Below are 14,064 nucleotides of genomic sequence, written 5' to 3'. Positions count from 1 at the left end.
TCTTGGTAGAACTGTGGGATTTTGACTAAACTGGCATTTCTTAACACTGTTTTAAGATATTTGCATATTCTGATTGTAATTACTGCAATACAAGACGCTGCACAGATTAAACAACAGGTAGTTAGGTTTAAACTTACACCATGTGATGATTTTACAAGTTCCTACGAAAATGTGAATTTTTTAAAAAATTTAGTCATGACTTTTGGAAGCTTCTTTATTTCTTCGGGCAGTCTGGTTGGTTGTCAGGATGTGATAGCTGGAAGGCAGGATGACCTAGCAAGGCTTCGTTGATGCGAGAAATAGTTGGGAACCTCGACATGCTCACGTTGTATCGGAACATTGCGTTGTACACCTGAGGAACCAAACAAGCATCGGCCATTGTGATGTCATCACCGACGCAATACTTTCCGCTAGATTTTTGCAAAACTTTTTCCAGGCTGTCGAACCCTGATTGGATCCAGTGATGAGCCCACTCCATTTTGTTTGCTTCACCAATCTTTTGCAAAACACTCAAGTTTTGTATCGGTTGGATTCCAGAACAAATTATTTCACAAATTTCTTTCACTTTTGCTCGAAGAGCCAAATCTTTTGGTAAAAGCGAATATCCTTCAAATTTGTTGTCAATGTAATCCATTATTGCCATTGATTGGCTTATTATGACATCGCCATGAACAAATGTAGGGACCTGGGCCATCGGGTTCACATTTCGAAAACTTTCCTACCTCTGTTCCTCATCCTTGAGCAGCTCCACGGGGATGTATTCATGTCTGATCCCCTTCAGCAGAAGACATATCCGCACTCTCCAGCTGCATGAGCTGACCCAGAACGAATGCAATTTCACTACATCGCTCATCGTTACACGTTTTCTATAAAATTCTACCAACTTACTTTGAAATTACCTGAAAATGTGTTTGGCATAATTACATAATTACAATAAGTAAAGCAGCCAAATTTAGTTTGTAAAACATCCCGAGTACAGTAGTTAACGATGGTTTTTACTACAGTGGTTGTCTTGCAAATTATCAACATAGGAAAACCGTCCACCCAGCGCAACATCAACTTCATGTTCCCACAGTGCACAGAATCTGGCAACTTGGAAACGCAGCAACATTATTACCTGGACAATGAACCGCAATTAACTGATATATGGATAAATTTGAAAGTGTCAATATTAAGCAAATTGCATTTTAAATGGTTTCAGAATAAAGCTAAAAGACGACACCAACGAATCAAAATTGGTTGAGGTAGAAATTAACAAAGTGATTGCATCAAGTCATTCTATGATGACTCCTGTAATTGATTCAAAGCACTTGGATTGGACAGTCGGGCTGATTCAATGGATGAGATTTTTTGAACGATGGATTTTCTTCAAGGGAAAGGTAAATTCTTGAAATGACTGAGAATTTATTGAGATCAACGCTGAATCGATCCACTGCGTTGTAAGCTTGTGGCACCAAGCACAAGTCAGCCATTGTGATGTCATCTCCAACACAATACTTCCCACTCGATTTTTGCAGAATTTTCTCCAGAATTTCAAATCCTGAAGCAACGCAGTCATGAGCCCATTTCAACTTTGCGTCCTCACTGGTCATGAGACCAAGAACCTTCCTGTGCTGCAGTGGCTGGATCCCAGAGGTAATCAACCCACAAATCTCACGCACTTTAGCTCTCAATTTCACATCTTTCGGTAAAAGTGGTGGGTTCTTATATTTCTCCTCAATATATTCCAAGATAGCCATGGATTGTGCTACGTCTGCATCCCCATCCACCAGGAACGGGATCTGACCCATCGGATTAATCTCCAAATATTCTGGCTTCTTCTGCTCTCCGCCATCTTTAAAGAGATCGATGGGAAGATATTTGTAATCAACGTTTTTCATCGCAAGGCACGCACGCACCCTCCAGCTGCAAGAACTCCTCCAGAAGTTATACAACTTCAATGGCATTATGTTTTGCGATTAACCTGTGGATTGTAGAATCCTCACTCGAAAGTTTACAACAAACTCCTCAATAAAAATATCTGCAACGTAAGCATGCCTCAATTGTTTGTAGGGATATTCAGTTTCAAATCAAAATATCTCACTCAAATAGAATAATTTTTATTGGATAGTTATTCAGAATTGATACACTTGATTGTTTTTCATGCAAAATACAATAGTTATGGTATAGGTTGTATGATAGGTGCTTTGATCATTGCGATGGTGTCTATACATTGTGCAAAGGTCAAACCTGGTTTGATAACAAACATAATCTACCTCACGTCTTGTTTTTATGTTTTGATTAATATAAAGTTGCAAGGAAATCGAACTTACTCAAAACGCTGATTATTCCACATTTTGTATTTGAAATAATCTAAAATATTGATATATTTGAATAGGAACTTTCTTAATTGTTTGTTATTGCAAGAACAGCTCAGAGACAAATCCCATAAACACTGGATGATATGAAGCCGATCATGAACATAGCTCAACTGACATTAAAAAATAATTGACCCAGTGTTAAAATGTCAGACAGGTCCCGATTTATACTTCAAAACAACCTTAAATTGAGCTAAAACAAAGATGGCCACTGGCCAGTGTAGCACGCAATTTGTAAGAGAGCTGAACAGTGAACATGTTTACTTGCGTCTTTGAAACTGAAAAAAGCAAACTAGAAAAACGTGACTAACTGTTCAAACCACTCAACAATTAAATGCATAGACATTAAACGATACAGTAGCAGCATGATTGGGAACTCATTAGGAAGTGAAACAAAATGTGCGAATGTTGTTTAAGACGTGAAAAACAAAACCTTTCTGGACAAGGTCAGAATTACGCTGCCACACAAGAGTAAAATTTAGTGAGAAAGTTTATCTCTGAAACCTTGAAACAATATTTTTGTGATTAGTTTCGAGAAGTGAATTCAGACACAAATAAAAACACACCAAGAAATATAATCTGCTTTATCCAAAAAAATTATTTTTGAGGACAGTCTGGTTGATTGTCTGGGTGAGCTTTTATGAAAGCAGGTTGTTCAGCTAAAGATTTTTCAATTCTTGAAATGTTGGGATATTTGGACATGTCCACTTTAAAACGATTTGCGTTGTACACCTGAGGAACCAAACAAGCATCGGCCATTGTGATGTCATCACCGACGCAATACTTTCCGCTAGATTTTTGCAAAACTTTTTCCAGGCTGTCGAACCCTGATTGGATCCAGTGATGAGCCCACTCCATTTTGTTTGCTTCACCAATCTTTTGCAAAACGCTCAAGTTTTGTATCGGTTGGATTCCAGAACAAATTATTTCACAAATTTCTTTCACTTTTGCTCGAAGAGCCAAATCTTTTGGTAAAAGCGAATATCCTTCAAATTTGTTGTCAATGTAATCCATTATTGCCATTGATTGGCTTATTATGACATCACCATGAACAAATGTAGGGACCTGGGCCATCGGGTTCACATTTCGAAAACTTTCCTTTCTTTGCTCTCCGCCATCTTTGACAAGATGAATCGGGATGTATTCATATTCTTGCTTCTTGAGCGCAAGACAGACTCTAACTCTCCAGCTACACGAGCTTCTCCAGTACGAGTACAACTTCAATGCCATGATGTTAGTAATAACCTAGTATGTCTGCTCATGAAAACTCAGATTAGAAATGTGCCCACAAGCTCAAAAGACATTATTTGTAAGTAACTGAAGGCACAATAGCGTGGTGTATAGTGCAACAAACTCATGTGAATATGTCGCCCTCCCTTTAAGAACAGAGTTCGAACTTACATCTGTATCATTCCATGTATAATCATTAATCAACCAGGCTTTGTAACCACTAGTCATAGATTTTGATGGTTTGGATATAAGTTGTAGAGCTTCAAAAAACTTGAGATTAAAAAAATATTTTTTTAAATATCTCAAGCTGGTATTGAGTTATTGCGATTTGAAATTTCCACCACTTGAGGGATATTAGGTTGGTGAGCGCTGATCATGCTAAGTGATTTTCTTTAATATCTCTAGTTTTGAAGGTAGAATAATGAAATAAATGTTGTTTTTACCATTGAGGCCAAGGAATTATTTTCAAGTTGACCAGTGGTTACAAAATACCTGAACTGAATTACCTGAACTTGAGAGGTTGACCCACTCCACTACAATAATTACTTGTTGAAATGTTTATCGCGGGTGGTGATATATGAGTCTCTAATTGTTCACCTTGACGGCTTATTGTCATGTGAAGATGACAACAAAGTTGTCTATTTTATCACTGAACTTCTTCAAATTGAATTCAAAAATGGTTGCACAGGAATGACAACTGTAGGTCTATATACTGATTATATTGAAGTTTCTTTGAACAATTACATTTAGACAATTTATTGGCACAGCAACAGCATACATACAGACGTCCTTGTTACAGAGGTTATCTTAGTAGACTGAATGCATTGAACAGCTATGAATAATTTACATAGGATAGGCAGGACATTTACGTCAAGACTTAAAACGGAAAACAGGAAGTCACCCGCACGTAATGCCGTGCTTCGCAAAGCAGATATTCGAAAACGAGAACTCTACACTGTATTCGATCTGTATATTATAATATTCCTTTATTATCACATCTCATCCTCTTGTTTTTTCTATATAGTACATACTGTACTGGGTTTACATGGTGAGACTTTGTTACCGCCACGTGCCATATTCTTATGCGCAAGTGGCGTGTGAGCAAAGTGTTTGTGGCATGTGGTGTCATAAAAAGTGGCGCGTATGGTCTTAAGATTGGATGGCGCGTCGTGGAGTGTACGCAATGCTAATATAGATGTATTAATATCCTTGTGACTTATCTGCAGCTATTGATTTAAATATTGTTTGATTCACAAAAATTTTAATGCAAAACATTTTTTGTAAGCTAATACTTATTTGGTTTGAAATTTATTATTTTCTAGTGAACAGCAGTTCATTCAGTTGAATGCGTGCTTTAAGCAAGATGGGGTAGGGCAGGCAAAGTTCCCAGTTGTCATGCTTCTACTTCTCGTTTGTTGTGCTCTGGATCTTCAGCATTAAAAGTTGTGGTCGTGCGATGAAAGTTATGATTTATGCATTAAAAGGAGGTAGAGCGTAAAATAGCTCACTTACATGACGAGCCATTCAGGCCAAAGGATTTTGTTGCCACTTATCTCATCTTATTTTTAGCTCATGTTAATACAAACGACAAATATTACTTTTAACTTTTACAAATCAATGTTTTATAAATTCAGCTTCATCTCTTTCTTAGTAGGTATATATATGTATGTGTATATATACACATGTGTAGACTATAAATCTTATATTAATGTGTTGGCTACTAACATTACACATGTTAACATTACACTAAGTAGGTTATAACTTCATCATCACACGTAGGCCTATATGCATATTGTTTACAATCACAACGTTTATGATCGTAACAAGCTTTTACTTACACGTGCACTTATAGGTATTTCTATTTATAAAAATACACATAGGCCTATCTGTCTGCCAAATATACTTTTACATTCTTTTCCGTGGAAATTTTATTATCTATGTTACTGTTTGTGTGCAAAGTAGCCTAAGCCTCAACGCCTATCGCACACTGTGCAATAGAAATAGTCACAATCACTATAACACGAAGGAAGGATTCACTGTTATGTTCTTTAATCTTATTAATTCTTCATAAATCCTTTATTTCTTTATAGGCCTACAATTGATAGATTGAACTTGTTAGATTACAAGCATACATTAAGCATAGCTTTTTGATGTAACGTACCATAAGCAACTTACGCACCATACGCGCCACCTATTATGACGTCACACGCAACGTTCGCCATACTCACGTATAACCTTGTGGTTGTAACTATTGTTGAGCACCGTTCAGCCACCATCGACATTTATTTGTTATCTTTAGCGTTTTTAGTGGCGATTTTCTTTTCACAAATTACTTGTGCGGTGGCGCTAGAAGATCGCCATAATAACATCTTTCCCTTGGGCGCGCCTAATTATTTGATCAATGATCACTAATCAGAAGACCCTCCATAAATCCCTTTCTTTAAGGTTTATTGCAGCCTAAATCGTTGAAGTTAAACTAACTTGTGATCAGAATATTCGTATATCTAGGCTTCATCCGGTTACTGATGTAGCTTATAGGCTGGCCTGCAATTTGCACTAGGCTAGGCTACTGTTGGTGTCATGATTATACACCAGGCTATAAGCACGCCTTGCTGTCTACAAGCATACTGTTCTACTGTTGATCGATAGTTCATAGTGCAAAGTATGGCGCGTGCACACAGGAGCTACATTTACGCCAAAATTTTTTATCTAATAAATAAGTTGTTCGTAAAAAGTAACCAACCCTAAAAACGTGAAGGACAGTAAAAGTTCTACCGAAGTTTCCGTTGAATTATTACAGTCAATGCAATGGGCTGTATCAAATCACCAGAAGACAAATTTTTTTTCTCGTTTTTTTTTCTGTTCAATTACCTGAGACTGGTTGTCCAGGTAACTAGTCCAGCTGTTTAGTTGAGAGAGTAATATTGATAGGGTTACGCCTATGCACTTGACCCTTTGAATATTTCTCTGTCCAATGTCATAGCCTATTTTCTTGCACAATAAAGGCTTAGGCTGGCATGTTTCATCTGCACCTTGTCCAAAGATAAGTTGCTGAATGGGAAATTATCGTTTTGAGATTCAAACTCATCAAGATACAGATATAGCACTCTGACTTATAGGACATGCCACTACATATGTCACAGATGCCAAATTATTTTATACAACAAAGTACAACAAGATTTCGGAAAGTAATGCATGCCAGAAATCCCTTCTTTTTGTGCTTGATTTCCACTCAAAACCACCGCCCTTCCCAATTAAGCGATTTAACCTTGCAGTAACCCCTGTCCCTTCAGCTGTTTGATGGACTTATATTGTCACGGGTCACATCACTTGGTCATTTATCTTCCAGATAGAAGTTGTTTTAGTTGTAACTAGTCTTGTTGTTGCTGGTTTTTGGTTATTAGGCACTTTTAAACATGGTAAGTAAAATTCTTTGTCCACTTGTTACCACGTAGTGACTTCTCGTAGCACTGTGTTCTAGTTTATTCTATACGTTGCTATACTTGATTTATTTTGGTGAATTCGGTTTTTTGTTGCATCGTGATCAAAGCTTCTCAAGTAGGCTATTTGCATTGTCTTGGGCTTGATATTTCCTTCATTATGACTCCCCTTATTTTTAGGCATCGGACGAGATCTTAATTGGGTTGGAAAGGTTTTTAACAGAATTTTTTCATCCTTCAACAAATAATCATCGCAAGCATGAAATAGGTAACATTTCTCTATTCACACACTGATTAAGCTTAACAAGGAAATAGTTTGAGGTAAAACTCAAGTGGTGCAGAAAGATAATTGTGAGCTTTGCAACAAACCTGCTACGGCTGTTTTGCATCGAGTAACCCGCCAAGTAAGCTTATGGTTTGTGTTCGCTGCAAGACCTTTTTACTGCTTTTTGACATCGTAATAAAGACACCAGAAGCAATAATAAATCTTAGACTTGGACATTGCTATGCAAAAGCAGCAGTGAGGTTAACAATGACCATTTTGTCACATCACAGAGGAACAGTTGACCAGGTTCGGTAATCAGACCGGTGCGTGGAAGCATTGTTTGCACATCCTTACCCACACAAGGAATGAATATGTCTTGATGTACTGCCTTTCAGTACTGGAGGTAACAACCACTGCTCTTTCAAGCCGTCCGACTTATTCATTTCATGAAATTTTGTGTTTTACAGAATCTTGTCAATAAGATGTGGGTTGGCTGCGATCCAAACTGTAAAGCTGCGATTCGAACGAACCTCAACCAAATTCTTCTCCATCACCACAAAGTGAGAGTGTTTTGCCTCTTTATCTTATTACCACGGTACCACCACCTAGGATGTTAAGGGTTGATAAAATCATTGACTGCCATGCTGTGAGGAGACACCAAGTCCCTGATTTCACCTGTTAACTTTCAATGTATTTTCTCATCATGAACTTGGCAGCATTTGGTTTGTTGACAAATTTATTAATTGCTGTCCAGGAGCTGCCGATGTTCATCTCACACAAACTGGTCAAGGTGATCGTGGACATTGGTCGGGTCGATTGGCCGATGTTTTACCCGACCTTCTTCACCAGCCTGCTGCATCTTGCAAGTGCCGGGACACAGGATCACGGCGATACAAGAGCTCTTGGACTCGCTGCTCTCAGGATTGCATCGGAGGAGTTGGCTGCTCCAAGAGAAGACATCTCGGCTCATCGAAAGGAGGAATTAAAGAAATTGCTCCTGCTCCAAGTTCCTGACATCCTGTCAGTTGTTACAGGTCAGCGCCAACTTCTTTCTCATATCAGCCTCCTCATTGATCCTTGTCATCATCACTTTCATTGTCCAGGTTCACTCAAGGAAGAGTGGAGCAATTCTTTCAAGAATTTTCTTCATCCTTCCATGTCCACTCCTCCACCATCCCCGGGATCAAGTCACACAAACTTGTTTGACATATTCTCCACTCCATCCGAGGAAATGTTGTCATCCTCGTCATCCACATCCATAGAAATCTCACAGAATTCCTCATCGATTATGATCCAAGCACTCGAGTGTCTCTGCCACCTGTTCAGGTAAATTCCTCGCATATCATTAAATTTCAATTCTATTTTCGTTGAAAGAAGTTTGTTCGTGCATTTTTGATTCTATGTTTAAAAGTCATTTTTATTCGATTTACCCTGGTGGTTAAGCGAGGGTTGATTTCCAAATTAAACTCTGACAACACCTCAGTCTTATTTAGTTGGATCCCGCTGTCGACAAATATCTCAAACGACCTGCTCAGCACAATATTCCAGTATGCAAGCCTGGGTACCCACAGCAACCTGACCACACCCGGGTATGTTCATGCGCGCTATCTTCCGTCTGCATGCAATGATATTTCTATTCATCCAGATCAACTTCGCTCTCCACGCTGGGATGCCACGCAATGACGTGCATCAACGAGCTGCTCACCAAGAACTGCATCCCGTCAAACTTTGAGGACTATCTCCTCCGGTGATGCCCGTTCTTCTGTGCATCTCGCATGGAGTCAGTTGTGTGATTACTTTTTGTTGCTTTTCAGGATTTTTCGTCAAACTTTCCACATTCTGCAGCAACTGACCAAGACTGACAACCCTCGTGATACGCTTGAGCGCCTCGATGAAAAGTGAGATCATTTTATTCAAAGTCCACTTATATATGGTCTCTCATATCATGCATTTTATTCACCTCTCATCTTTTGTTACACCCTTGTTACTTTGTGATTTCAGTTATCTCGGGAAATTTATCGAATTTCTTCGCCTGTTCGTCAGTTCCCATTTTAGCCGGATCGAGTCCAATTCAAGTTTTCCCCTGGTCCACTTTTTCACTCTTCTGTTCAAATTTACGTTCAACCAGGTAGGACTCTGCAGTTTGTGGCGTGATGATGTTTGTTGCGTTTATTGAAGTTTTTCACTCTTTACAGCCCTCTCATGAACATTACCTCAATTGCTTGGATATATGGGAAATCTTTGTTGACTACGTTGTTACTAAAGTGGAGCAGAGCAAGGACCATTTGCAGACAAAAGCTCTCCTTGACAGGTGGGTGTAGATATGCATTGGGTCATGGTCAGGGAAGAAATCACGGTTTTGAGTCCAATTTAACTTATTATGCCAGGTATAAGGATGGGCTGATCGTGTATGCGACGGCCATCATACAACATGTCCAGTTCCGCTGCAATCGTGAACACTTGGAAGAGCTCGACAATTCAATGAGCGATGATAACGTGAGACAACAACGTGCGCATGTTTGCATTATGACATCACAAGTACATTTGTTATTTAATCAGGGTCATACGGAATGGCAGAATTATTTGATCGAGAATCTGGAAATTCTTGCCAAGATTTGCAACCTCTTCCCGAAAGAAATGATGAGTGTCCTGGTATGACATAGATTTATTTGTGATTGGTTTTTGTGAAACTTTCTCATTTTTTGTTGATAATCGCAGTATCCGATTCTAGAGGAGACATCGACGGTTTATGTTGAAACAGAGTGGGGTATGGTGTCTCCCTCTAGCGGTGAGCAAGACATCATGAGACTTCACTGTTCGTTGAAGGATCTAGCCACTGTGCTGCAAGTACGTCACTTATAACTGACATAGAACTTTCACGGCATTTTTAAGTTTCTCGGGTTGTAACGGGGCTTGACTTGTTCTTGGCAAAGTGCTGGAGCCTTTTTTTTTCCAGGCATTTGGCAGAGTGTCTGATCTGTTCCTCACAGAGTTTTTTCACGAACGTTTCGACAATGCACTGGCAGTTATTGAGAAGTGAGCTTGTCATTTTGACGTCATAAACATTGAAATGAGAATTTTATTAAACTTTTTATTTGAAGGTTCCTTAACATTGCCTTATATGGAAGCAGGATGAATTTTTATGAGCTCAGTTCAAGACTTCCTTCAACTTTATGTGCCGATGTCACAGAAGTGTAAGTGACATCATAAACACCATACGTGGGCTTCAATAAACTGCTACTGTGACAGACTAATATAAAATTGGTCACATTCTTATTTCCTAACATTACTTTGCACATTCTTACAACTAATCCATCCAACCACCTTCCAGGCATGCTGAGGTGTTGGCAGCCTTGCAGCCCTACACCCACTGGCTGTCTCAGTTGTACAGCGAGGCCCAACATGCCGGCCATTCCCAAGCACAACTCTCCCAACTCCTCAACGCATACGTCGACGCCATTGTACCAGTGTTTAGCAAACAGGTATTATGATGTCATAATTAATTTCTAATATAATAATATTAATAATATTAGATATTAATAATTAATACACATATATGACAAGTGTCAGTGAGTCGACCATTCATGATCGTGTCATGGTTCATGTGAACGTTGTTACATCACAGCTCCCAGACAAAGTGGCTCTATCTGCGGCACATACTCTGTTCTCGGTGGCAACCACGATTCGTGCAACTTTTCTTTCACAATCCACCGTGATCGAGAAATTGTTCAGTGATGTCACGAATGGCTCGTGCAACAAACTACAAACCCGGGTGGGGCGACCTTGGATGAACCCAGTTATATCTCACCTTGCGTAATCATCTGATATAAAAACAATCGCCATGAAATGTTTCCTTAATTGTTGCAACTTACAACGTTTCTAGACCCAGCACCTGATCTTCAAGGCTCTCTCAAATCTTCTTCTTTTTCCGTGGCCGAACACTCCGGAGAGCGAGCAGAAGTGGGAGGCGAGGGAGAAGGGTCACTCCGAGTTCATAAAATCTCTCCTCGTAGATTTCCTCTCTCTCACCGACAATGTTGCTCGTCTTCAGACGGACAAGGACATGAAAGAGAGAGGTGAGCTCCGATATAAGATGTTGATCCTCATCATCTTCTTCATCCTCACTTCTTCTATTTTGAAGCAAAACCTGTGATCCATCGAGCTCTGCTCATCGTTATCGATTTGGTGGAAGCGATTTCGGAGGAAGTTGTGAAGACGAGACAACTTTGTTACAACTCGGTCAAGGAATCCATCACCCTGTCCATGGAGTTGTTTCCAATCTACATCGACCACCCTGGTGAGAGGAGCGGAATGCTTAAGAAGGATCTGCTCCATGCTTGATGTGTTACCGAGCTGACAGCATTGGTCTAGACTCCACTAAATTATCCCATCTCTTCCAGACACGACCGAGGTGGTCATGTCGCTGTTCCTCAGCGTATTTGGGGCTCTGAGACGTCAAATGGGAGTGGACTTGATCGCTCGAACCATTCAGTCGTTCATCAGCAAATTTTCCCACGATCAACTCGAGCAAACGATTCTTCACGAGAACGTGGCCGGAGTGAGGGTTGTGGAGAAGTAAGACATCAACTTGTGATGTCATAAATGATATTATTTAGGGCTTGATGATGTCATAAGATTCCATTCTCTCTGCAGATTGTTGAAAATTCTGAGAATGGTGATTGACGATCCCGGGAATGCTTTTAAGTCTTTTACTCCGAGTATAATTGTCTTCGCGGTTCAACAGATTCATCCAATAGTGAGCCAGGTAACAATATGTGACGTCATAGAGGAACATTTAAAGCAAACTCTTCGCAATAGGAACATCCAATTCGTTTCAGAGACCTTCTCCTGATGTGAAGGGCGCTCTATTTGACTTGCTGCATCATCTGTTGCTACGGCGACATCGTTACTTTTTTCCGAGCCCGGTCCTGGCTTCAATGCTGACCGACGGCACGATGAGTGGCAAGGGGGGGACAATCGCCCACAAACCTCAGTTCCTTGCCATTATGTCTGTGAGTCAAAAATCAATTTCGTCATCACCTTCTTTGTTTCTGGTTATATGATGTCTATGTGATTTCAGGCTTATGGAAATTCGTTCTTGCAGCCGGACATTGCAGTGTTCAAACAAAATCTTGAAGCTTTGGAAGACTTGAACACAAAACAGAAGATATACGTCAAGGTCAATCATTGAGGTATTGTCTCATAAATGCTAAGTTAAATACTTCTCTGTATTTACAGCTTCATCATATTCTCACGCAAGAAGGAGTCTTGTTCCAGTTTGTCAACGTTTTGATTCAAGCCCTGGTCTTAAAAAGTCACGACTTGCTGCAGGTTTGTTTAAAATGGACGGAAACGGACAAGTTCTAAACTTCAATTGTTCTTCATGTTAGTTGGTATAGAATGAAGCCAGGTTCACAAATATCAATCAACTTTATCGCATTTGCACAGGACGATGTTTGCACGGTGGTGTACAACATGTCAAGTGTTGACTTCAACTTCTTCCACTCTCACTTCATTCAGCAATTTCTTCACAATTCTCACGGAGTCACCCAAGACCAGAAAAATACTTTATATCAAGCGTTTAAGCAAGATACAGTGAGTTGTGATTCAGCATGTTTGTGCGTTGTCTCTCAGGTTGAGTTGAAGCATGAAATTGATTGAAATGTTGCGACAACTTGATGATTTGCATCGTTATAAGAGTTTCTTTGCTTCAGGACCTGCCTTCGTTCACAAGCAATCTGAGGAGATTCGTCAACGACCTGAGATATTACAGATTGTGCAATTCTAGCTTACCCGAGGGAACTGTCAATTTCTGACCACGATCATATCCGGGAATCCCCCTGAATGAAGCTATTTATTATGGAGAAGTCACGTGCGAGGCTCTAGGAGTCTAGGAGATAGACAGGAACGTCATGTTGCTGTTCGTGCAACACTGTGACACGCCACGGCTAGTATGAAGCTGCACGTTCCCACTCACTGTTCTATTTTATAACATTGTTCCGCTTCCGCTTGTCTGGCTTAGTACTCCCGCAATATTACACGAGTGACAATTTTGCGAAATGCATAATACAAGACTCGCTTTTTAAACTCGCTGGTTTCATTAAAATGGCCGCTTTCAGCGGGGGTTAGGTTTGAAGTTAAAGCTGCAGAAGCTACTGTGGCTTCCTCACATCGCCCACCGCTGGCACAAGAGCTACCCGCAGAGTAGGCCACATAATGGGCGCCGCCAGATAAGATAGGAACCGCATCCTTGACCCACGTGATACTCTGACATTCTACAAACCCGGTGACGCTGAACCATCGTCGCACTTCGGACCTCCAAAACTGCTGAAAGGCACACAGGACTTCCGGGTTCGAGTCCCGGCAGGGATGATTCGCTTAATGTTTTTAAAATCTTATCACTTAACTGTACATAGTTTCATCCTAAATTGAGCATACCCTTAACATCATCGTCTACGTCTTCCATAAAGTGAAACTAGAATGAAACAACTTGGCCTGGTTCGTTGTATTTATCCTCGATTAAACATCGTTGCATGCATCTGTGAATTTTATACAGCCACGAGGAAAAACAACCGTAATATTAGTGCTAAATTAAGCCTTTTCCTGGTTTTGTGGTAAGTATTATAAGAACGGAGATGAATACAAAACATGGAGGTCAGGATGGCCGAGTGGTCTACGGCGCCAGACTCAAGCAGAGGCTTAGTCGCTTTGTGCGGCTCTAGGGTGTTCTGGTCTCCGAATGGAGGCGTGGGTTCGAATCCCAGTTCTGACA

The 14,064-nt window shown here is 40.2% G+C and overlaps 2 protein-coding genes, 1 non-coding gene and 2 pseudogenes across 3 annotated transcripts; 2 read left to right on the top strand and 3 right to left on the bottom strand.

Annotated features, from left to right (window-relative positions):
* Nucleotides 1–65: 65 nt before the first annotated feature.
* Nucleotides 66–748, bottom strand: LOC143468559 (putative maleylacetoacetate isomerase 2 pseudogene; annotated as a pseudogene).
* A 151-nt stretch (nucleotides 749–899) lies between these two features.
* LOC143468544 (putative maleylacetoacetate isomerase 2 pseudogene) lies at nucleotides 900–1,946 on the bottom strand (annotated as a pseudogene).
* A 131-nt stretch (nucleotides 1,947–2,077) lies between these two features.
* LOC143468545 (putative maleylacetoacetate isomerase 2) lies at nucleotides 2,078–3,745 on the bottom strand. Its single transcript, XM_076965846.1, has one exon. It carries the CDS (start codon nucleotides 3,585–3,587, stop codon nucleotides 2,955–2,957), a length of 633 nt encoding a protein of 210 aa, XP_076821961.1. The 5' UTR covers nucleotides 3,588–3,745; the 3' UTR covers nucleotides 2,078–2,954.
* Nucleotides 3,746–6,015: 2,270 nt separating this feature from the next.
* Nucleotides 6,016–13,379, top strand: LOC143468476 (exportin-6-like). Its single transcript, XM_076965724.1, has 27 exons — nucleotides 6,016–7,006; nucleotides 7,208–7,295; nucleotides 7,583–7,695; nucleotides 7,760–7,852; nucleotides 8,047–8,326; nucleotides 8,396–8,618; nucleotides 8,786–8,881; nucleotides 8,938–9,039; nucleotides 9,107–9,190; nucleotides 9,294–9,420; nucleotides 9,488–9,603; nucleotides 9,680–9,788; nucleotides 9,852–9,944; nucleotides 10,011–10,139; nucleotides 10,249–10,328; nucleotides 10,394–10,486; nucleotides 10,624–10,774; nucleotides 10,918–11,064; nucleotides 11,176–11,368; nucleotides 11,434–11,589; nucleotides 11,693–11,867; nucleotides 11,946–12,057; nucleotides 12,131–12,304; nucleotides 12,373–12,471; nucleotides 12,531–12,623; nucleotides 12,741–12,887; nucleotides 13,007–13,379. Exons 1-27 carry the CDS (start codon nucleotides 7,004–7,006, stop codon nucleotides 13,106–13,108), a joined length of 3,378 nt encoding a protein of 1,125 aa, XP_076821839.1. The 5' UTR covers nucleotides 6,016–7,003; the 3' UTR covers nucleotides 13,109–13,379.
* Nucleotides 13,380–13,946: 567 nt separating this feature from the next.
* Trnal-caa (transfer RNA leucine (anticodon CAA)) lies at nucleotides 13,947–14,064 on the top strand. Its single transcript has 2 exons — nucleotides 13,947–13,984; nucleotides 14,019–14,064. It is a non-coding gene; the product is annotated as a tRNA-Leu (tRNA).

This window comes from Clavelina lepadiformis, chromosome 8 (assembly GCF_947623445.1).
Source record: "Clavelina lepadiformis chromosome 8, kaClaLepa1.1, whole genome shotgun sequence".
Taxonomy (NCBI): domain Eukaryota; kingdom Metazoa; phylum Chordata; class Ascidiacea; order Aplousobranchia; family Clavelinidae; genus Clavelina; species Clavelina lepadiformis.
The sequence above is the reverse complement of the archived record's forward strand: the minus strand, read 5'-3'. Positions and strand labels throughout refer to the sequence as shown.

What these genes read in the sequence shown, in the direction of transcription:
- LOC143468545 (XM_076965846.1), bottom strand. Translation starts at nt 3,587, where the DNA reads ATGGCATTGAAGTTGTACTCGTACTGGAGAAGCTCGTGTAGCTGGAGA.
- LOC143468476 (XM_076965724.1), top strand. An exon ending in TACCAGTGTTTAGCAAACAG is followed by an intron (nt 10,775 to 10,917) that starts GTATTATGATGT and finishes GTTACATCACAG; the next exon opens with CTCCCAGACAAAGTGGCTCT. An exon ending in CAAGGACATGAAAGAGAGAG is followed by an intron (nt 11,369 to 11,433) that starts GTGAGCTCCGAT and finishes TCTATTTTGAAG; the next exon opens with CAAAACCTGTGATCCATCGA.